Source organism: Myodes glareolus, chromosome 18, assembly GCF_982192425.1.
Source record: "Myodes glareolus chromosome 18, mMyoGla1.1, whole genome shotgun sequence".
Taxonomy (NCBI): domain Eukaryota; kingdom Metazoa; phylum Chordata; class Mammalia; order Rodentia; family Cricetidae; genus Myodes; species Myodes glareolus.
The window spans coordinates 59,895,022-59,918,987 of NC_142043.1; the positions used below are offsets into that span (position 1 = coordinate 59,895,022).

At 48.8% G+C, this 23,966-nt stretch overlaps 1 protein-coding gene across 2 annotated transcripts in view; it reads left to right on the forward strand.

Annotated features, from left to right (window-relative positions):
• Bcr (BCR activator of RhoGEF and GTPase) overlaps nt 1–23,966 on the forward strand; it is a 140,234-nt gene that overhangs the window by 110,679 nt on the left and 5,589 nt on the right. The window contains exons 14-19 of one of the 2 annotated variants that reach the window (XM_087898233.1): nt 185–259; nt 5,872–5,969; nt 8,174–8,305; nt 19,930–19,989; nt 21,154–21,263; nt 22,480–22,619. In XM_087898233.1, the coding sequence (XP_087754359.1) occupies nt 185–259; nt 5,872–5,969; nt 8,174–8,305; nt 19,930–19,989; nt 21,154–21,263; nt 22,480–22,619 (615 nt within the window). Of the gene's footprint in view, nt 1–184; nt 260–5,871; nt 5,970–8,173; nt 8,306–8,818; nt 17,312–19,929; nt 19,990–21,153; nt 21,264–22,479; nt 22,620–23,966 lie in introns of those variants that run through there. The other variant, XM_087898234.1, reaches the window with a different exon arrangement.

The window sequence follows — 23,966 nt, forward strand, 5'->3', positions numbered from 1 at the left end:
TTGAACCCAACTAGATCCTAAGATACTAAATGCAGGCTCCATAGTGGGTACCTACTGTTTGTGATACTACCTCCCCCTGCTGGATCAAGAACCAACCAGTCACCTTAACACGCACACACACACATACACACACACACCCCGTGCTGGGGAGGCAGAAAGTTGACCTCTGTGGTCTCTCATGCAGATGATGAGTCTCCTGGGCTCTACGGCTTCCTGAATGTCATCGTCCACTCAGCCACCGGGTTTAAGCAGAGTTCAAGTAAGTGGCTTAGGGAGGTAGGTGGTGGACCCTGTAAGTAAACTTTAACCAGAAGTACTATCCGGCGAGAGGCAGGGCGTCCTAGGAACGCTGTTCGGGTCCACCAGAGACGCTGTTCCGTCTGGGACCCTGCTGGATGAAGCCTGCTGGGGATGGGATTGTTTTCTCAGCTTTTGCCCATATCTGTCTCAGAGAACGCATACAGATGAGCTGCCACCTGCTGGCAGGTCTTTTAATTATTGGGTCTGGAATTTGAGCCCGAAGCCTGATAGCAGCAAGATGCCAGAGAGCCTAAGGTCCAGTTCAGGGAACAGTAGGCGGTGTCCCCCAAGCCTGTCAGCAGAGCAGATTTAACTGGATCGAGACCACCCTTTCTCTCCCAGCGAGCTGCTCTGGCTGTCAAAGGGTGGCTACACTGCATCTTCCCATCTCCGCGCCTAGGTCCTCCCAGCCCTCAGGCCCGTGGGACAAGACTGAAAGGCAAGTACAGTTTTGACTCTCTCCACAGCTGCTGCAGAACAGGAAGCCTCAACAAGTTCTGGAATGGGTCCAATAAGGGACTTGCATCCAGAATATAAAGGAACTCTTAAAATTGAGCATTAGGAAGATGCAGTTTCAAACATTTTGTTTTTAAATGAGCAGTGGGCTGGTGAGAAGGCTCAGTGGGTGGAAGAGTTTCCCGTGCATGTCTGGCCCCTAAGTTCAGCGCATGGAGCCCACGATGAAAGGAGAGAACCTCCTAGAAGCTGTCCTCTGCCTTCCGCACATGCTCTTTGAGCACACAAAGGCATCTGCTCACACACGTCATGCATACACATACACAGCACACGCATGCAGACACGCTCACTCGTGTGTGTGTGTGTGCATACGCACAAAAACAACAGTGCTAATTTTTTTAACATGAAAAGGATTTGAATAGACACCTCACCAAAGGAATAATAACATAGCTATTAAGTACATGGGAAAAATGCTTGTCATGTTAGAAAAATGAGAATTAAAACCACTTTGAGATATTTGTTCATACACCCTGAGTCAGTGATCGTCGGAAAGATGCACACTCGGGCTGGAAGTGTAGCTCAGTGGTAGAGCCCCTCACTGGCATGAATGGGGCCCTGAAGTTCCAATCCCAACACCTTAAAACAAAAGATACATTAAACAGCATCAAATATTGATGGGGAGGTGGAGAAACAGGAACACTGTGTGCTGTGTATATAGATGTCACAGTGTTCAGTCATCCTGGGAAATGTTCTCCCATTCATATATTCTACCAACACCACTCTTAAGTATTCACTTTAGAGAAATTACAACATCTGTCCACGTGACATCTTGTGCAGACATAATGCAGCGTCCATACGATGACCCATCAAAGAGGGATGAGCTGACTGCTGCTGATAGATGAACATAAAATAAATCACACTGAATGAAGGAAATGATGCAAAAAAATCTGCATCTCTGTTATTCTGAGTATGTTGGATTTGTAGAAGAGGGCAAAGGTCAGAGTCAGACAGCCAATCAGGTGTCAGGCTAAAGGTAAGAAAGAAACATGTTTGTGATTCGACCTAAGGAGGCTTTTAGGCTGAGGGCAGTTTTCTGAAATTATTGCATTATTCATGCAAATTTTTTAGTTTTTCAGAAATTATCAAGGCTGGGCATGGTGGGGCACACCTATAATCCCAACACTGAGGAGACAGAAAGACCATGAGTTCTCAGACAGTCTGGGTTACGTTGTGACATCCTGTCTCAAAAAAAGCAAGAAAGCGTCATTGAGCCATACAGTTGCAGTGGATGCAGTGCTGGAGGGGCAGATGATTCCTCTAAGGCCGGGACACGGAAGTTAGTCCGGACTCTTCTCTCTTGGCCCCTGTGCATCTTTACCGGCTACATTCGTTTCTTTTTCATTTTTTGTTCCATTTACTTATTTGTGGCCGTGGGTGCTTGGGCATGAGCGAGCATGTGTCTTAGTTACCCCTCTAGTGCCATGATAGAGCACCAGGACAGAGGCAGCTTAAGAGAGAGCCTTACGGGCTTACAGTGCCAGAGGGCAGTCTGTGATGGCAGCCCGTAGACGTGGCAGTAGGTGTGGCAGTAGACGTGGCAGTAGGTGGCTGGAGCAGCAGCCAGAGAGCTCCCTTCTCGCAGGTAGGAAGCAGAGAGCACACTGGGAATCCTACAAAGTCTTTTGAAACCTCAAAGCCCACCCCCAGTGACACACCTCCTCCAACAAGGCCACACCTCCTAATCCTTCCCAAACAGTTCACCAACTGGGAACAAAGTATTCAAACACAAGAGCCTGCAGGGGCATTCGTATTCCAGCCACTGCATGTGAGGAGGGCAGAGGACAGCTTGGAGGATTTACGCGTGGGACCCAGGGGTCAGACTCACGTGTTCAGCCTTGGTGACGAGCTCTTTTACCTATTAAGCCACATCATCAGCCCCTGCATTAGTTTCTTATCTTATTGCTGTGACAGATGCTACAAAATACAGCTTTTAAAAAATACCAGAAAATACAAAACACTGCAAAATGCAACAGCTACTTAAGGAAGGAAAGTTTTACTGTGACCCAGTCAGGGGCATGCAGTCCACCATGGGAGGGGAGCCGTGGTAACGGGAACATGAGGGAGATGGTCGCAGTGCATCCACAGTCGTGAAGCAGAGGTGATGGTTGTACTCAGCTCACTTGTCCGTCTTATCTAGTTCACAGCCGTTTAGGGTGGGTCTTCCCACTTCTAAGCTAGATAATTTCCCCACTTCATGCCCAGAGATTTGTTTCCTTGGTGATTCTAATTCCTATAACATTGACGATCAAGATTAGCTATAACGAGTCTACACCTTGTCAGCTTGACACCCAACATCACTTTAAGCCAAAACCTTCAACCCCTTTTCCCCCTAAGCTTATGTCTCTCTCAGATGTAAAATGCATTAAGTCCTAGTTTGAAAATCCCCATTTTTTAAAATGTCAATCCTGCTTAAAAGCCTCAAGTCTCATCTTTTCTGAACTCCTATAAAACAAAAACAAGTTACATGTTTCCAACATAAAATGACACAGAAGAAACATTCTCATAGCCAAAGGCCTGAATGGGAGCATAGCAAGGAATGATAGGAATGAAGCAAACCTCAGCAGGGCAAACACTAAAGCCTGCAGTTTTGTGTGCAGCAAAACTGGACTCATGATAGAACTCTCTGAACTCGAGAGGATTGGGTAGCCTCTGCCCAGCTCTACCACCTGCAGCCCCTCTCTTTTGCCATAACATCTCCCTAGCTACAGCATTCCTTGGTGGCTATCCATGGTCCTGACATCTTCACCCTGCTGGGCCTCCATTGCGACTTAGCCTTTACCTGCGCAGTTTCATTCAGTGGCCTCTTGAGGCCTCCTCAAAGAGACTCCACTTCTCTTGTACATTGTTTGGCCCAAGTTGCTCTCTGGAACCATTGTGCAAGATTCCGTGACCTCCTCAACCTTACATCTTTCATGTCTGTAAAATCAGTAATGCCATGCAGACAATATTACCGGGTTGCCAGCCTGGGATGGAGTCTGGACCCCTGTACCGCGGCTGCCGCAGCTTCCCTGTGCTAACCTGGAGAAGCACTTCCCCAGCCAGTGGCTTTGCAAGAGCAGGGAACCCTTCAGCTACACCCTCAGTTCAGATTTTCTCCTTTCAAATGAATTTGCATCTTCACACTGGAGACTTTGGGAGTTGGGGTCTTGACCTCGGGGCACCTTTCGCTTTGTCCCAGTTGAAAGCACAGGTTTGTCTTTAACAATTACTACTACAGGTCCCCCTTGGGTCTTGGCTGCAGCTATCAACTTGTTCAAGCTCCTTTCCTTACCAAATTGCTCGTGTTTTACATCTGCATAGCAACCGTGGGCAATAGCCGCGCCACAGCCTGGATGTCATCTTTCCCTGAAACTTCTTCCACAAAGCAATTAGTCCGTTATTTTTTAAATTCAGCCTCACTCAGGTTCTCAGGAGATGGGCAAAATTCAGCCCGATTATTTGCCAGAATGTAACCGGAATGACCTCTGAAGCCTGCTGAGGTGGCCTCCACCATCCCAATGTTTCCTAGTCTCCAAACTCACACCAGAGTGGTTCCTTAAACTCTGCTCATGGCATCCGAAGGCATTTCTAACCCAGAGTTCCAGGCGCTCCATGTTCCTCCAGCAAACCAATTCCAAAGTCCTAGAACTACAGTCTACTTACCATATCAACACCGCTGCTCCTAGTACCAAGTCCCTGTATCTCTCTCTCTTCCTCTCTCTCTCTCTCTCTCTCTCTCTCTCTCTGTGTGTGTGTGTGTGTGTGTGTGTGTGTGTGTGCGTGACAAATATCCCAACAGAAGCAGCTTAGGGAGAAAGGGCTAATTCTGGTTCCAGGGTATCATCCATTATGGTGGGGAAGTCACGGAGGCAGGAGGCAGCCAGTTTAGTCACATGGCACCCAGTCAGGGGGGCAGGGATACTTAAGCTAGCTTGCTTTCTCTTCTTTGTCAGCCTGTGGAATGGTACCACCCATATTCAGGCTTTACATCTTTACATCTTAATTAACCTAGTATAGATAATCTCTCACAGCGGTCTGTTTGCAAAGATTCGCCATATGTTTATCCCATGAGCACCTTCCCCACCCCCTTGCCAGGCCTACCCCCAAGACCCATCCAATAACAGATCAACGATACCAGAGCTGCCTTTCTGACTCTTGGCTTATCTCTCCTGACTGCCCATGTTCATTTTCTATCTGATATTTTACTCTTTAAACTTCAGATTCCCAAGCCAAGGGTATCACTTGCAGCCTCTGCTCCACTTTGAGACTCCTTGCCGTCAGTCCGTGGCCATTCTCCATCAGTGTCTTAACCTGTATTCATCCGGACTCTTGCACTTGACTCATTGATAGCTGTCCTGTTCCACTGCACTGTCCCCTCGCCCTGCCAGTCAGATGTCATCATCCTGGCAGCCTTGTTTATCATCTCAGTCCACATGCATGTAGGTCTTTGACGTGGCCTTCCCGATCCCCACTGCCAGGCCTCCCTACTCCTCATCCAGGACTTCCCTAAAGTGCAGGACCCCTTCCTGTCATTTACCACTTACACTTGGTCCAGCAAGTACCCCCGTTTCTCGTCTTTCTCAGCCCTGCGCTGGTGTGAAACTTCCCCGTGCTCCTAGCTCTGTGCTTTGTGAAGTTCCTGTCAGGGTCTGCTCAGATCCTCGGAGCTCCCCTAGGCTCCGGTTTCCACCTTTTGTTACTCCCAGGGTAGGAGACTTCTGCTGTGGCCTCTCCACACAACGCACGCACAAATGCACGCACGCTTAACCCACCCTGGCTTCCAAGGCCACATCCGCCTTTCCCCCTGCACCCTCAGCCTAGGTTCCCAGTCCCAGAAGGGGCTTTAGCAGACTATTGCTGAGTGCTGTGGAAGTGGGTGTTTTGAGAAGTCCTGTGTTCCAACTCCTCTGGCAGGCCCAGGGGTGTTGCCTGAGGGGCCGGTGTTTGTGTCAGTCACCATTTGGGTTATCTTAAGAAGGAAAGTCATTTTTCCCCTGATGTGGTAAATGATACCTGCAGTGATACAAGCTGGTAATACAGAAGACTGGTCACCCTCACCCTGTCCCTTTCTCCCAGATCTGTACTGCACCCTGGAGGTGGACTCCTTCGGGTATTTTGTGAACAAAGCGAAGACCCGCGTCTACAGGGACACGACTGAGCCAAACTGGAACGAGGTGAGGAACTGGCCTCTACCAGGATGTTTTCCACAGATTTATTTTCCGGGGGCTCCCTGAGGGCTTCCCTCACACTGTTGCCAGCATTCCTGGAATCTCCTAGAGGTTGGGGGGGGCGGGGTATGTGTGATACAGCCAAGAGATTTTATCTCTGTGTTCCTGAGACTCTTACCCACCCACGCCCAGGAGAGGAATTACCCATTTCTCCAGAGAAGCATTTCGAAAGAATACTTTAAAAGGCTTTTTGAATCCTGCTATAGCCTATTGTATAGTTGTTAGGTTTCTGGCTTGCCTTTTTCCTCCGAAACTGAAATGAGCTCCTGGGGCTATTCTGGCTTCTGGAGTTCTTAGGCCCTGCTTGCCAAGGCTGTGAGCCTTTCTCCCTGAGCCTCCCTGTTCTGTTTCCAAGAGTCCCGTGTGCTTGTTTTGAGGTACTAGCTTGGCGTAGTCTGTTGTCTGTACTCCCCAGCCATGGGCCTTTGGCGTGGCATGATCGCATAGAAGCATGAACTTGTCAGACTCTGAGTTGCCACCTCTGGTCTCCATAGTTGCCGTGACCCTAAACAGCCTTGATTTAGTTGGCACAAGTGGGAACAACCAAGCTACAGAGCTGCCTCCCACCCCTTGCGCACCAAGGAGTGAACCATAAAACACCAGGCAGCTTGGTCTCATCTACCTTGGTCATGTGGCTAACGGTGTAACCGTGCAACCAGATCCCAGGTCTTGCTTCATAGTGTCCCCTCATCGTCTGTCCATTATACATGTTGCCTAAGTAGGACAAGGGCACGAGGGGTCCAGTAGTTACCTCTCTGGACATCTCAAGACAAGAAGCCAAATATAATCTATGATAGTGGCAGAATAAAGTCCCATGAAGCTTGCTTGGTGATAACATTCTCGCAGTCCCAGTACATAGGAGGTAGAAGCAGGAGAACTGCCTAGCTTTCAAGACTAGCCTGGGCACATAGTGAATACCAGGCCAGCTCCATCTTTTTTTTTTTTTTTTCAAAAAAAAAAAAAGGCCACATAAGACCCATTGTAGATGGCTTTCAGGAAATAAGGAGACTTGGGGGATTGTGACCCCCACAGAAGCAATAAAGATAGATTCCAAAGCTCTAGGAAGGCATGGTGGGGGTCTAGGTCACCTGCTGTGTACATGCAGGTCATAGAGAGAATTCACATACTCCTGACACATCTTCCCAAAAATAGTTGCTATGCCCAGCTAAAGCCATGCATGCATAAGCATGGATGGAAAATGCAGAATTCCCTGGAGGCTCTGAAGGTTGATAGAGGAGCAAGTTAATTCCACATTAAGTGGCAGAGCTCAGAGGACCATTGCAAAGCCCTCTGGCCCTTCCATATAATATGGCTTTTCTAAGAAAATGTACGGAAGCCAGAACTTACACTTGCTGAACACTGGGCTCAATTTCATTCTTCCGTCTTAATGTGACAGCAGAATTAAGAGGAAGGGCAGAAATTCCCATAGACTCCTCACTATTACGATCTTATACAGTGTAATTTACCTGCATTGCACACCCATCATCACCCAAAGGCTACGGTTAACGTTAGATGTACATGCTGTGCGTTTTCACAGATAAATGACGAGATGTAGCTCCACTCTAGTACTACCCAGCTTCACTGCCCTGAAAATGAACTCACTTCACAGGCCGTTACCACCCGAAGTTATCCAACACCTGTCTCTAACAATCACCCCAAGATTCTGATGCCGCTGGTATTAAGACCACTCTTTGGAGACAAATGCCATTGTGCCAAGTTTGAATTAGGTTTGAGCGGGTTCAAAAGGCTTTCAGAAGCCGGGTGGTGGTGGCGCACATCTTTAATCCCAGCACTTGGGAGGCAGAAGCAGGCAGATCCCTGTGAGTTCAAGGCCAGCCTGGTCTACAAGAGCAAGTTCCAGGATAGGCTCCAAAGCTACAGAGAAACTCTGTCTTGAAAAAAATAAACAAACAAACAAAGGCTTCCAGAAACATCCAATCCGAGCCCCACAGTCTGGTGACAGCAATGTCCACAGGGATGCTCACAAGGATCCCAAGACCAAGGGAGGAGAGTTATGTAAGGTCTGGGTCCTTCTGGGGCAGCAGGGGTACCATTTGTTGTTAAACCGTGGTTCAGACATGATGTTGAACCCACCACATCCTTAGTTGGACCTGCTTGTTCATGGGTAACTTTCTTTCGGAGAACCACAGGAGTTCGAGATAGAGCTAGAAGGCTCCCAGACCCTGCGGATACTGTGCTATGAGAAGTGTTACAACAAGATGAAGATCACCAAGGAGGATGGCGAGAGCACAGACAAGCTCATGGGGAAAGGTCAGCTCCAGGTGAGCCTGCCCCACTCCACCCCTGGATGCTCCATGGCCTTTCCCACGTGAGGCTGCTAAAACGGCCTAACTCCTGGGATGTCGTGGGTCCTTCCTTCTTTTCTCTCTGTCTGTTATATCACAGTATTGTTCACCAAAGATTTTCTGTCAGACTTGTTCTTGCTGCTGAAGCCGTAACTTCTCCAACGCTATAGCAGCCCCCAAGCAGAGGGTTAGGTGGCGCCCTGGGCTACAGTCGGTTCTGAAACCGTCTCTCTTTGGAAAAGTAGGAGTCCCAGAGCCTACTCATTTTCTGTCTGGTGTATAGACCCAGTTTCCAGCTGCTTTCCCGAACAGGGTACATACACGTACACCCCAGAATTAGCATAGGCGCCTCCAGGAAGGCCAAGAGGATATGTCTGTACAGGCGTAGCGCAAGGTTCCCAGTCCTCAGGAAGGGCCATTTGGACCCTTAGTCCTTTGGGACTTGATGTGGCCTCAGAACCATCACCGGTGAACACTGCTTTCTGGCAGACAGGAGCTGACACCACCTGCTGCGAGTCTGGCTTTGCCGCACGGTTCTGCAGGAGTGGCTAGGAGAAAGTCTGGATTGCATCTAGGTGTGCTGCCCATGCCCATGGCCACACTCTGGTGTCTAGAGGCCAGTCTGGGCCACAGAGAGAAATCCTATTTCAAAAATAAAAAAGTTCTAGTGTCTACTTTTCTTACGGTGTATCTTCTTTCTAGGGTTATTCGTGAGTGGACACAGCATACTGCAGTACGCATAGAGAGGTTGTGAGGCCTCTCCTTCCACCTTGAAGCAGGGTGTAGTGCAAGACCTTGGGTGCCAGATGTAGTGCCAATTCCAACTGGTCTTAATAGTAAAAATCCCAGAGTCAGATATTAGGGAGTGAAAGCTGAAAGATCAAAGAAGCAGAGTGGTCAGCCACTAGTTTTTACCTCTATGAAATCCTCAGAACCAAGGGGGCAAGATCCTGTCTCTAAGAAACTTTAAACTGAATCCCAAGCTCCTGTCTCCTCCTTCCTTATATTCTTCGCTCCACCCAGCCACATCTCTTTCCATATCCACCTCCCTACTGCTGGGATTAATGGTGTGAGCCACCACTGCTTGGCTCTTTCTCTTTTAGACTGATTCAATCTCACGTAGCCCAGGGTGGCCTTGAACTCACAGAGATCTGTCCATCTCTGCCTCCAAAGTGCTAGGATTAAACGTATGCGCTACCACTGCCTGGCCCCTATAGCTAACTCATGTGGCTAGCTCCACACTCTGATCTTCAGCCCTCTGATCTTCAGACAAGCTTTATTTGTTAGAGCACAAACGAAATATCACCGCACAGGGTGTCTTGTTTCTGCTGCTTTGCTGAGTGTTCCAGAATAGCTGGCTGGTGAGCTGCTAGGCAATTCTCCTGCCTCCTCTCTTGCCATCCTGGAGGTGTATCTTGCTCCGTGTAGCCCAGCCACTCTATCTGACCTCTTCCTGCCACAGAAGTGGGTCAGGTCTTGAGTATTGCACTGCCTCGACTTTCTATCTTGGTGTGAAGCCTCTAAGAGAAGAAAAGAGAGCGCTTGGCATCCCAGACACCTATAGAGCACAATACACACTCAATAGTACACACCCACAGCCTCCAGGTTCCCTCCCTGAGAGCAATAAGTAAAGTTTCACCTTGTGACTTAAAAATGGGGTGTCAGGAATGGTGAAGGGGAAGACAGACTTCCTGAATCAGTTACTTCTTTGAGAGGGGGACCCATTCTCTTCACTCAGATAAGCAAGTCTCTGTCCCCTGCCTGGCCAGAGGACTGCTTCCTGGTTTTGACTGTGGAAGTGTGTTGAGTGACTCAGGGGTTTGGGGCCTCAAGGAATTACCATACACTGAGAGCAGACTGCAAAGTAGAAATGTTCCTCTAAGTGTCCTGGCTGTGCCCTGCCGGGCAATCGCCACTAATCCTTCCAGCCAGCCCCAGAGTGACCACACTACCCTTGGACACCAAGGTAGTGGTCATGATTTTCTATGTTCCAGTATGGGTCTTTTTTAAATGAGTTTTAAATTTGTTTTGCCTGCGTGGATGTCTATGTACTGTGTGTGTGTCTGGTCCCTGAAGAGGCCAGAAAAGGGCACCAGGTCTCGTGGAGCTGGAGTTACAGGTGGCCATGAGCCGCCATGTGGATAATGTGAACTACACCTGTAAAGGCAGTACGTGGTTGTAACCACTGAGCCACCTCTCCAGCCCCAGTATTAGTCTACCAAGTGATAGTTGCACATCAAGTGATTGCCATAGTGTGTGCTGTCTCCTTCTGTTTTTCTGTGGTGTCACAACATGCTTGAGGCAAGGTCCTTAAGGAGAACAAGAGCTCCATTTAGCTCAGCTCTGGAGGCCGAGAAGTCCGTGTAGTATGAGGGCCGGCTTGTTGGGGTTTCCGTCCCGCCCGGTACCCCAACAGCCGGCAAATCCCAAAGAGAAATTACACACAGGACTCCATAAGGTTATAAACTGATTGGCCCATTTGGTCAGGCTACTTATTAGCTCTTATAACATATATTAACCCATTATTCTCATCTATGTTAGCCATAATGGCTCAGTACCTTTTCCAGCGGGGGCAGCTTACATGTTGCTTCTTCAGTGATCTGTGCAGGAGTGAAGGAATGGCTTCCTGCTTTCCAGGATACTCCTGTTTTCATTGCATCACCTCTACTTCCTGTCTGGTTTTCCCACCCATACTGCCTGCCTGGCCAATCAGCGTTTTATTAAAATATGATTGACAGAATACAGACAATTCCCCCGCATCATTTCCCTCTTTTTTTTTTTTAAACAAAGGAAAGTACCCATAGTCCATTTGTTGGGAATGTGGGCGTAGTATTTCAGGCTACTTCCTGCTGGTTGGGGGCGCTGATGATCTTATGGGGACCTAAAGAAAATTTAGAGTTATAATCAAGTCCTGACTGGAGTATCCTGTGAGACCTGATCATCTCAGGCAGCGCCTTGAATCCGTTCTGGATGTAGAATTCAGACATCCAGGCCATCTGTTCCTACCGGAAATTTCTCAGGAGGTCTCCCTTGATCAAAGATGATTTTTCTTAACTCTGAATAAATCCAGAGCCTCTCATTTTCTGTGGAAACAAAAGCAAAATCTCTTCTCCAAAGTAACATACCTTTTGACTTCAGTTTTGAAGCCAAGGAATTTTCAAAATTCCTATCTTGGGTTAGTTCAGTAGCATTTATAAACAAAAGTCTTTTAGCAGTTGTTGCTCCTTCCTCAGAAAAACAATTTAAAGAGAGCATAATAGCATACAGTATGAAGATTCTCTGTGCATTTTCCATCTTTATGTGGCTTTATTTTAACCTCTATTTCTTTTATTTTTACTTTTACTTTTTGAGACAGGAACTTTGTATATCTTTGTCCTGGAATAACACTGTAGACCAGGCTGTCTTTGAACTCACAGAGATCCTCCTGTCTCTGCCTCCCCAGTGCTGGGATTAAAGGTGTATGCTACCACACCTTGAACTCACAGAGATCTGTCTCTGCCTCCCAGGCATTGGGATTAAAGGCGTGTACTACCACACCTTGAGGTCACAGAGGTCAATCTACCTCTACCCCTTGAAGTCACAGAGGTCAATATGCCTCTGCCTCCCAGGCATTGGGATTAAAGGTGTGTACCACCACACCCAACTACTCTCTTTCTTTCCTTTTAACTTTAAGAACTTTAACTTTTAGCCTGCATATACACACTGTAAACCATTTAGAGGTTTTCTTCCTCTTTGAATCTCTCTTTACTGTATATTTTTCTTTTTCTGACCATATGAGTCTTTAATTTACTAAGCAATATGGAGAGCTGTGGCTTTGACGGCTAGATCCAGCTCATTCCTTAGCTTTTCAGCCTCAAGGCTGAGGTACCAGCCAGAGCTGTGTTCACTGCCACAATTCTATGGCGTTTCAAGGTCCTTGCCAGCAAGCAAGCTGCAGCATTCTGCTCACAGACCACACTCAGTCGGACTGCCTGCCTGAAAGAGTCAGAGTTTGCTCTGGCAAGACAGCCCAGATAGCTGGCATTTTAAAACAGCACAGCTTTTTTCCTGCTACAACTGAAAACCGAAAAGCATGCGTTCAGCTTTTCACCAACAGCATTTAAGTGTTTCGTGGCAGGACCTCTTAATAGAGCTGCAAGGTTTTGCAGCTAAAGCTGAGTCAGGAAGCCTCTCTTAGATGAGAGCATTTGCTTGCCTCTAGTAAGCAGAGCAGACCTGAGAAATTGCTGCTACCAACAAAACATGCTTTGCTCTATTCTTTCCCAAGCTTTCTCAGGCTTTCTGTGGATTCAGTTATCCACGTCTGGGCGCCATATGTAGTATGAGGGCCGGCTTGTTGGGGTTTCCGTCCCGCCCGGTACCCCAACAGCCGGCAAATCCCAAAGAGAAATTATACACAGGACTCCATAAGGTTATAAACTGATTGGCCCATTTGGTCAGGCTACTTATTAGCTCTTATAACATATATTAACCCATTATTCTCATCTATGTTAGCCATAATGGCTCAGTACCTTTTCCAGCGGGGGCAGCTTACATGTTGCTTCTTCAGTGATCTGTGCAGGAGTGAAGGAATGGCTTCCTGCTTTCCAGGATACTCCTGTTTTCATTGCATCACCTCTACTTCCTGTCTGGTTTTCCCACCCATACTGCCTGCCTGGCCAATCAGCGTTTTATTAAAATATGATTGACAGAATACAGACAATTCCCCCGCATCAAGTCCGTCATACTGGTAGTGATCTGGAAAGGGTAGGAGGTTGCATCTTGAGACAAGAACCCAGGGAACAGTTTGGAGCTCAGGCTTGATCTTGCAGCACCTTGTCCTCACTTCCTCCCTAGAAGTCAGGAGTCCATGATAGCTCTCTCTTCTAAAGACAGCCACTCTGGTGACCTTAGGACCTGACACTGGGCTCCACTTCTGAAAGCCCCCACTGTCTCCAGGCTGGCACTTAGAAAGCCCGTGTTCATCCGGATTGCAGCCCGTGCTTTCTCATGGTGCTTACGGCAGATCTTTTCTTAGAAGGGAGTGAACCCAGGACCTTGCATGGGCTAAGCAAGTGTTCTCCCACTGTTCTATAGCCCCGCCCCTTCCTTATGTTAGTCAGAGGCAGAGTCCTACTGACTTGCCTGGGCTGGCCTTGAACTCACCTACAGGGCAACTGTCTCACACTTTTTAGTAGATGGGCTCAAGTGTGTGCTACACTCAACTGCAGCAAGTCTTGAAGAATGCTCATTTGATGTTCAAGGAGATACCTTCCCAACTGTTCCTGGCCCTCTGGTGAGCAGTACTGTCTGGGACTTGTTAGGGCTCCACCTCCCTTCTCCCTCTTGGTATCTACGCACAACCCAGGCATTCTTCATGCATATCCCAGGCCCTGGTACCCTCTTGAAGCTTCTATTACCCAGCCTCACTCAAGGGTGATCCCAAGGATCCTTCATGGTTTTAGCAAGTAACAGTAAAGAGAAATTCAGGTCCCACTAGTCGTCTTGAGTGACTCGTATTTTCCCCTCTGAAATTTTGGGAATGGCTGGATTTGAACCAGGACCTCTGAGTACCACCACTGGAAAACTGGGGATCTCAGTAGAAAGAGAGCAGAGCTGCTATATCAAACGAAGCCTCTTTGGCACCCCCTTGCTGTGATGCTGCCATATAAACAAAATGTTTCTTGATGTATTTGTTTTTTGGGGGGGGGCCAGTCTTGAGTGTCCTACAACCAGCCTAGTGAAGAGAAGAGAAATTTCCAGAGCCGGAGAGCAGTGAAGGCAGCAGAGGCAGCTAGATTCAGGACGCTTCCAAGAGGGAAGAGATACCTTTATATAGAACAGGGCTCAGCTCCAGATACAGCACAGACAAGTGGGCATTCACAGCCAAGGAACACAGTGAGGGTCAGTGGGTAGACGATTACTAATGGGAAATGCCGTGTAAAAGGAGGATCCTGGCTAGACCAGCCTAATAGGGGTTTTTCTGAAGGAAGGACAGATCAGCAGACATCACCTGGAGGAAGATAGGAGATAAAGAACCCAACCAGATATCAAAGGTGGCAGTGCACATCTGTAATCCCAGCACTTTGGAGATGGAGGCAGGAAATCCGTGATTCCAGGACCAGTCATAGCCACATGGTGAATTATTAGAGGCCAGTCTGGGCTTTATGAGACACAACAAACAAAAACAAACGAACAAAAACAGCTAGTATGAGGGCGAGATAGTTGATATGGAGGCTTGAGTGTTATCTCCAGCATCCATGTATAAAAAGAGAGACAAGGATAAAAGCCCAGTGTGGTGACATGCTTCCAATCCCAGCACTGGGAAATGGAGACAGACAGATTCCCTGGACCTCGCTGGCCGGCCTGTCCTTACCTCAGTAAAAACAAGGTGGGTAGCACCTGAGGAACGACACCTGAGGTTGGGCCTCTGGCCTCCACAAACATATATACATACACACACAAAATAGAGCACCCCTAAATTTGTGTGTGTGTGTGTGTGTGTGTGTGTGTGTGTGTGTGTGTGTGTGAGAGAGAGATCTCAGAATAGAGGTTTCTAGTAAAACTGACTTAACAGGATCCTCACTCAGACTGGGTTTTTGACCATGCCCAGGGATAAAGCCATGTTGAACAAAGAGCTGGGAGCCCGGTTAGTGTGGTGAAGAAGCTAATGTCATCTCTGTCAGCTCCCCGGCCTGCCGTACTCTGTGGGACCCGAGTGAGTCATAACCCCGTCACCCTTCCAGCTTGTTTCCTTACGTCTAGGCCAGAGTGGGAGACATGATACATCAGGGCTCGGTGACGTATCCCTCGGACCTGGTCAGCGTTTGGTTCTGTTATTATTATTTGTTACCGTCATTGTTAGCGAAGAGGAATTGGAGACAGTTGGATCCTGCACCAGCCCCCTGGTCACTGCCGTGGCCTGAGATGAATGGCTTCTGGAACCTCATTAAACAGGAAGGAACCCAAATGCTTGTCAGGGTCTAGATGACTCATACCCACCTACACAGTGGCTGGCCTGTCTCCTGGCAACAAGGGCTTGTTCGTGTGATCCCAGGAGGAAGGAAACAGGAGGAGGAGCTGTGACACCGTGACACTCCAGTCTGGCTCCATCCTCCTGCCTGCTGCCTTTTTCTCACCTGCAGATGCTGTTGTCTGGGTTAGGTGTACCTAGGAGAGCCACCTGTGACTTGTTAAGGCTAGCCTCCCTTAGACCAGGCTTCTCCACTGGCAGCAGTGCCTTCCATGTGTGCCATGTGGGTTGGATGCCAAGCTGTCCATTTCTGCTGCTGGGAATTGGTAGGGATGGCAACCTTGGCTCAGACCCTGAGTAGAGAGACCTGTGAGATAATATGACCTTGCACTGAGATGAAGTCACAGTCCTGGATATCCAGGGGAGGACAAGAAGAAGTCCAGTCCCAGGGAGGAGAGCAGGCCCAAGGCAAGGGCCAAAATGAATCCTGGGACTCTCGTGGTATAGTCCATGCACATCTCGGGACAGGAGGTATCAGATTCTTCTGAGGTTAAAAATCTGCCTCAGCATGCTTTTTGCTCCCTAAATGCTGTTATCGAACACGTACTTCAAGAACCATAGCCTGGTCGGGCAGTGATGGCACACGCCTTTAATCCCAGCACTCAGGAGGCAGAGGCAGGCAGATCTCTGTGAGTTCGAGGCCAGCCTGGTCTCCAAGAGCTAGTTCCAGGACAGGCTCCAAAGCTACAGAGAAACCCCGTCTCGACATCTTTGGCTTCTGCTCTTCCTGAAGATGAAGTTCCACAAGAGAAAGAGTAGAGGGTTCCCTCTTTCTGAATTAGATCCATTAGAGCCACAGGTCAGAAAGAGGGAGGGGTGTGGTAGCACTGGTCTGGGACACAGGCACCAGGATGGTGCCAGCTGTTCAAAGAGTCACCCAGCAAGGAAAATGTGAGCCCTCACGTACAGTATGTACACAGGACCTTGGCCAGGGTCCTTTTCAAGATGGTCCCAAGCTTCTGTGGATTATCCAAGCGAACCAGGCCATCATACACAAGAGCCTGTTGCTTTGCCCTCACGCGGTGGGACCTATATGCCAGCTCCAAGAATGCCATAACATGAAGCCATTTATCCCCAAGCTTTGTGATCCAGAGTAGAGAGACTCAAGACTACAGATGCACCACAAGCCAGGGCCAGCCTACTGACAAGGTCACAGTGGCTCAGATGGCAGTGATGGTGGGGCAAGATCACAGGAAGGGGCACTGTGTATAGCTTCAGGGAGAGACTTCTCAAGGTAATGACATCAAGTTTTATACGCCAAGGCCGGCAGTAGCCCAGGATTTGTGGGGATGCCATTCTGTAGCCTTGTAGGATGTCAGGACAGGGACAGGATCCAGAGAGCACCATCCTCAGCTAGGGCCACCATTCAAAGGAAACTGTCAGACTCAGCAAAACCCAGGACTCTTGGGGCCTTGTACCCATCAGAGATTTCTCCCTGCCTCTTCCCTTCCCGCGTTTACATTCACAGACTTTCTAAGCTGGTGAATTCCCATAGATGATGAATTACAAGAGTTCTTTCTTGGGGAAAAACATCGTATTGAGTCACAGGATCTTGTCTTTTCCCATGGTCCCCTCTTGTGCCATCTCTCCTAACCTTCTATGTCCAGCTGGGGTTATGACTCAGGTTCCCACAGAGCCTTCTGGGTCATAATAGTTTTTGTTTTCAGAGTTTTGTTCATTCTGCACATTTTATATCAACAGAATCATGCCATGCCAGAGGTAATCTTTCGTGACCATTTTAGTTTTTTTCAAGACAGGGTTTCTCTGTGTAGCTTTGGCTGTTCTGGAACTCATTCATTCTATAGACCAGGCTGGCCTCGAACTCACAGGGATCAAGCTGCCTCTGCCTCCCGGTGCTGCGATTAAAGGCGTGTGCCACGACCACCCAGCTGACTATCGTTTTTAAGGGTTATCTGCTTCTTGATATTATTAATAAGTGACTAAATAAGATTACCCTGTCATGGCCTACACTTTTGTTTCTCTGATTATTCGGCTATTGTGGTTGGTGCCACTGTGACCCCTGGCATTGGTATAAGTCAATATGGATGATTGCTTTCCAACCATAGGCAGAAGAGGTTCCAGGTCCCATTCAGTGCCTGCCCTGGTTAAGCCGAGGCATGCCCCAGCCTGCCCTGGTGTGGACTAAGCAGTTTTCTAGGCAGGCCCCTGGGTAGCCATCCACCAGATGCACGGACTACAGCTGTCCTGCGTTCCTGCCCGGTCTAGTCCCAGTGAGACAGTGGTGTTACAGGTTGCCCTTCTGAGACCACTGTATGAGCACATACATGCTGGCTGCCCATGCCTGTGTGGAACTGTGGCACCTTACAGCCCCGGCGGCACTGAGGGCTTTAGCTTTTCCCTGCGCTTCTATTTGATAGCCCGTCTGCCTCAGTCATCAGTTCTTCCAAATCCTGGTCTCTTGCTTGTTTATTTCTCTGGAACTTTAAATAACGGCATGGGAAGGTGTGCCAGCCTTGGCTGCCGTTTGCCGTGTAGCCCATGGGAAGGTGTGCCAGCCTTGACTGCTGTTTGCCACATAGCCCTGCCCTCCTTGTCCTGTTATTCTTTACATGGTTTCTGCTCTGCTAAGCACATTCTGTTCTTTGAGGCAAATCCACCTATTCGAGGCTGCTGTGAGAACCGAGTGTCTAGACACTGGCATAAGCTACAGATGGGGGCCTGGTATCGGGCTAACCTGACACCAGCAGCTCTGGGCACTGGTAGACCTCGGTGCTTAGGAGTGGACGGGGTCTAGATCAGCAAGGCCTTAAAAGTTTGTCTACAGGGGACAGGGTCAACACTCGGGCTGCTCTCCACTCCAGTCCCATTGACAGCAGTACATGCGGTATAGAACTCTCAGCAGGCCTGGACGCATTCTTTTAGGATGCTACCAGCCTGAAGTGGACTGACCAACAACACCCGTTACTCAGTGTCTCTAAATTTGGACACAGGAAACCACCCACTCGAAAAGGAGACTCCGGCATAAGAGGAGACTGTGACATATCGGAGTTCCCGTAACCAATAGACTCCGGAGCGGGAGCTGTTTTTCCCATATACTGACCAAAAAACAAAAGTGGAATGTGAGGGTGATGGGAAGCTGGGACCTTGGCTGGCCCTGCTGTAGGGTGGAGCTTCCCCGGGAGCGCCTGCTCAAAAGGAGACAGAAGCCAGGCACTCACCACTGTGCTGCTGTTGAGCTCCACAAGCCTCCTGCCGCCTGACCTCCATCACCATGCAGGGTCTCATTCGGCTTTTCTACCCCAGCCGGGCAAGCCGGAGCCGGATAGCCTCTGCTGAAAAACAGCTGTGTGCCCGAGGCACTGCCCTGTGGACCCACATCCGATGTCTGGTGTGCAAGGGCAAGGTGGGCCAGTCAGGGCCTGGGGTCCCAGGTGGGCTGGGAAGGGTGGATTCCAGGCACCCATGACTCAGGCGGCTCCTCTCCTTACCCTGCTGCTCTCCCAGACTTAGGAATGCTCTCACTCATGGCCTTTGACTATCCTGGGTTTCTAGGGATTGGGGGGTCTCCATTATCTGTCCTGGGATGGAACGGGAAAGTTTGTCTTTCTCAACTTGCTTCTGAAGAAGGAAGGGGCACTGTCCTTGGGCAACCAAGAGAGGTGGGCCCTGGGATTTCTACAAGGAAGTAGGAGGCAAGGATGGGAGCTTCCCCAGACCACAGAGTCCCACACTGAAAAGAGGTTAATTCTTTGTTTAAAGAACCTGGGAAGCTGTGGTTGTTCTTTTTAAATCTCTGAATTTTGGGGTGCTAGAGATAAAAATCCAAGTCTCTTTTTGTTTGTTTGTTTGTTTTTGTTTTAGTTTTTGATTTTTGAGACAGGGTTTCTCTGTAGCTTTGGAGCCTGTCCTGGAACTAGCTCTTGTAGACCAGGCTGGCCTCGAACTCACAGAGATCCACCTGCCTCTGCCTCCCGAGTGCTGGGATTAAAGGCGTGTGCCACTACTGCCCGGCGAAATCCAAGGTTCTTGTACATGCCAACAAGAGCTCTCCCGCAGAGCCACCTTCAGTTCATGATGTGTTTTCAGAAGACCTCCGGTTGCTTATGTAGCCCAGCTAGTGGCCTTTCCGAAGCTCCCTGTGATAGCTAATGGGTGCTTATCAGGCAGGGAAAGCAATGCGTCCATAGATGGGGAGCACGCGGCGGTTATGAAGACTGCTTATTCAGGTGACATACAGTAGGGTCCTATAGGCCGGCTGCCGGACGGCATTCTGCAGAGGTCAAAGTGGGAGGGTACAGTGAGGCTTCCGTCTGATTTGGGGTGCTGCTCTATGCCTTGATGCTCCTGATGCTCCGCCCTCCTACAGTCCCCACTGAGATTAGTTTTCATCCCAGACTGCCCTGCATTCAGATCTGGCAGCCCCTCTGACAAATACAAGGACTTAGGCTCCATCTGTGGCGGGGGGCAGTGAGCTGTGGCACTCTGAGGTTCCAGAACTGTCTACCGGGTCAATCCGCCTCTCTGGCCACTGTCGGAGAGTATAGGGCAGCAGCAGGGGTGGCCATTGCTGGGCAGAGCCTCCAAGCAGACCTGAGGGCCTTTTCTAATCATTCATCCTTGGTTTCAGTTGGACCCCCAAACCCTACAGGACAGAGACTGGCAACGGACTGTCATCGACATGAATGGGGTAAGTGCCCACAGGGCTCTCTTTGTGCCTGTCCCCCACTGAAAGTTAAAGCGGACCCAGTTCTATCCAGAACAGTCAGAGGAAGGCTAAGCCTGAGATACTAGCTGGAGAATGGGCTCCAGAGGAGGCCATTATGTGGGAGGAAGGGGTACCCCCCAGGAGTGCTGTGGACAGAAGGGGAGACCTCCAGAGCAGACACGCCGTGCATAGGAGGGAGCTCTCTATCTATGACCAGTTACCACCCAGACCCTGCATGTTCCATCCCGAAAGAAAAGATCTGCCGTATTAGGGGCCCTGGGAGCACATCTCACAGAACACCTAAGACCCACTGCGGTCGTCTTTGGCTGTCTCAGGAAAATGGATCCAAAAACATTGGGACTAGAGCAGTTTTAGAGATTTCCCCCCACCCCTTTTTCTGATGATGAAATATTTGCAGGCACATAAGCAGTCTTGGACATGGACCCAAACATAAATATGAAATTTACTAGTGTTTGATATATAACTTACATGCGTAGCTGGGGGGGGTAATTTTATGCATCTTAACTCATTAGCGGGGAGGTCAGTTGGGTGTGGAACCCTGCATGTGCATCACAGAGTTCAGGGACTTTACAGTTTGGGAACAGCTTAGATTTCCAGATGAGGACGCTTGACCTGTCCCTTTTGCTGTGGATTCTTTTTTGAGAGGCAGTGGTTATTTGATTGTTTTGTTTTCTTTTGCTTTGTTCTGATACTTTGAATTGAAGGCTGTACCTTGTGCGTACTAAGTTTGTGCACCACTGCTGAGCTGCTCGCTCCAACCCCACCTATTTTTTTTTTTTAATTATTACTTCAAAAACCAAAGGGAAACAGGGCTGGAGAGACGGTTCAGGGGTTAAGAGCACTGACTGCTCTTCTAGAGGACCCAGGTTCAATTCCCAGCACCCACGTGGCAGCTCACAACTGTCTGTAAACTCCAGTTCCAGGGCTCCAATACCCGTGGCAAAACACCAATGCACATAAAAAAAAAAAAATGACTCTTACTGACTATAACATCTCATTGTGGGCTCTTGATCTATTTGTCCTGGGGCTGAAAAGGTTTCTTGGGCTAGGACCTTCAGGGACCCTGAAAGCTCAGCCCAAGAGGTCCAGAGGGTAAAAGACCCACACTCTCTCTTTCTACTGCAGATTGAAGTGAAACTTTCCGTCAAGTTCACGAGCAGGGAGTTCAGCTTGAAGAGAATGCCTTCCCGCAAACAGACTGGAGTCTTCGGGGTCAAGATTGCAGTGGTCACAAAGTGAGTGGCAGGTGATGTGGGCTTGTCCGGCTTGTCCGTGAGGGCCTTCTGCAGGCATGTCTGAGGGAAAGGCCTGTTCTCTTAGTGCCTGGCCCTGCTGGCTGCCTTTTAGAAGAGGGGGGTTAGGGAGAGAGGGTTAATCCCAGGGAAACCACCACCTTAGCCACCTCCTGTGTTTATTGCAAAACCAGCTCAGGAATGTCTCACCTCCTGGTCAGGAACTGCCCTAGTGCAGGACTTGCTTCCCTCGCTTGGGATATGTTGTGATCCTGAGTTCCTGTTGAACAATTTGAACCTCAGCCCCTCTTGTTATGAGTCTGTTGCCAGGAGATGCCTGTTTGTTGGTTTGAGGGCAATTCTTGGGAATACAGGCCACTTCCTCCCAGATTTCAGCCACTTCCCCAGGATGAAATATTGGCTGCACCATTCATTGTCCAGTACTGACATGTGTCCAAACACACTCTTGTCCTCTGAGAGATTCCGCTTCCAAGCGGTTCCAGAAAACAAGGATGTGCACTCTGGGGAGGAAGACACGCCCCTCTCTTCTCCCATGTAATATGTGATTGGGGCTTGGAAAGGACCTGGTTGTGTTTGTCTGAGTCTGGCTATGAGTGAAACTATATGTCTCCACACAGCAGTGGTTTCTAGTTTCAAAGCATTCTCCTTCCAGGCTGTACCAGGTGATCCAGAGGCTGTCATAAGAGAAAGCCTTTAAAATGGCAAGGTGCCTGGGTACGTGCAGCATGTCCCAGGATCGCTATTGCTGAGATGAAACACCATGACCAAAAAAACTTAAGGAGTCAAGAGTGTTTCCATATCACTGTTCATCATTGAAAGAAGTCAGGGCAGGAACCTGGAGGCAGGAGCTGATGCTGAGGCCATAGAAGGGTGCTGCTTACTGGCTTGCTCTTCATGGCTTGCTCAGCCTGCTTTGTTATAGAACCCAGAACCAGCAGCCCAAGTGGGAAAAACTCACAATGGTCTGGGCTCTCCCCATCAATCAGTTAATTAAGAAAATGCCTTACAGCCAGATCTTATGGAGGCATTTTCTCAATTGAGGTTTCCTCTTTTCAGATAACTCTAGCTTATATCAAGTTGACTTAAAACTATCAAACACACAAAAAATGCACGGTGTTTACCCTATGCAAACCTTAGCTCTTGCCCAATGGTTAGATGTGTGGCCTTGAACTCTACACACCTTCCTCTTCCCCTGCAGGAGAGAGAGGTCCAAAGTACCCTACATTGTGCGCCAGTGTGTGGAGGAGATCGAGCGCCGGGGCATGGAGGAGGTGGGCATCTACCGAGTGTCTGGAGTGGCCACAGACATCCAGGCACTGAAGGCGGCCTTCGATGTCAGTGAGTATTGCCTAGCAGTGTGGGACAGATGGTGGTGTCCACATTGAGACTCCCAGGGGGCCTAGAACATCAGTCTCTATCTTTTCCTTTCTTTCTGTTTTATTATTTAAGAGTACAAGACGGAAACTGGACGCAGCAATTTGAGCCTGTGCTTTAACATCCCGGAGGATAAGCCAGGAGTATCTACTGTCAGCCTGGACTACATGAGTTACAAGCTAGCTTTAGCCTCATAGTGATTTCCTGTGTCAAATAGATAGATGATTGATTGATTGATTGGTGGTTGATAATTAGTACCTATAATTCCAGTATTCATGAGGCAGAGGCACAAGGATTGCTGCAAATTCAAGGCCATCCAGGACCGTAGAGCAAGACCCTACCAATAAATAAATAAATATGAATGGGTGGATAGACAGACAGACAGACTTGAGAGATGGTGTGATCTGGGCACATTGATGTATGTTATCCTGCAGTTCCAGCTACTTGGGAGATTGAGACAGGGTCACTTGAGCCCAGGAGTTCAGGCCCTGCCTAAAAATGTCACATCTCAAAAGAATGAGAAATGAATAGAGAGATGCCTTAAGGAAGAGCATGGGCCGCTCTTGCACAGGACTCAGGATTGGTTCCCAGCACCCGCGATCCAGTTTATAACCACCTGTAACTTCAGATATGGGAATCCAGTGCCCTCTTCTTGCCTGTGGGATCCTGCATGCATGTGGTGCACATCAGTTCATACAGATACACATATGTACATAAAAATAGCAAGTAACTCTTTTATAAAGGAAGATGGGAATCCTTCAGATGTCTAGCCACATCCATCAAACTAGACCATGGCCTTCCATGGGATGTAGCCTGATGCTTTGGAGTCAACAGGAGGAGCTAAAGCCCCGTATAATTTGACTATGGCCCACTTGAGAATGGCATGGGACAGTGGGCATGGCTATGACCTAATTCTTACTGGTGCTGTCTTGTTTCTGCTTGTCCCCCAAACCCTCACACACTGCAGCGGGGACAGAACTGTCCCCAGATGCTAAACAAGCACCTTGAGATCCGTAGAGAGTCAGTCTTAGGTAAAGTTTCTATTGCTGGGATAAAACACCAAGACCAAAAGCAGCTTGGAGAGCAAAGGGTTTATTTCAGGTTACAGCTCCCAGGTCATAGTCTGTCATGTAGGGAAGTCAGGGCAGGAACCAAAGGCAGGAATTTGGAGACAGAAATTGAATCAGAAGTCATGGAGTTACTCTTGGTATAGACCCTTCCACACCAACCATCAATCAAGGCAAGCGTACAGGCGTTTTGGGTTTTGTTTTGTTTTGTTTTTTGTTTAGTTTTTCATGACAGGGTTTCTCT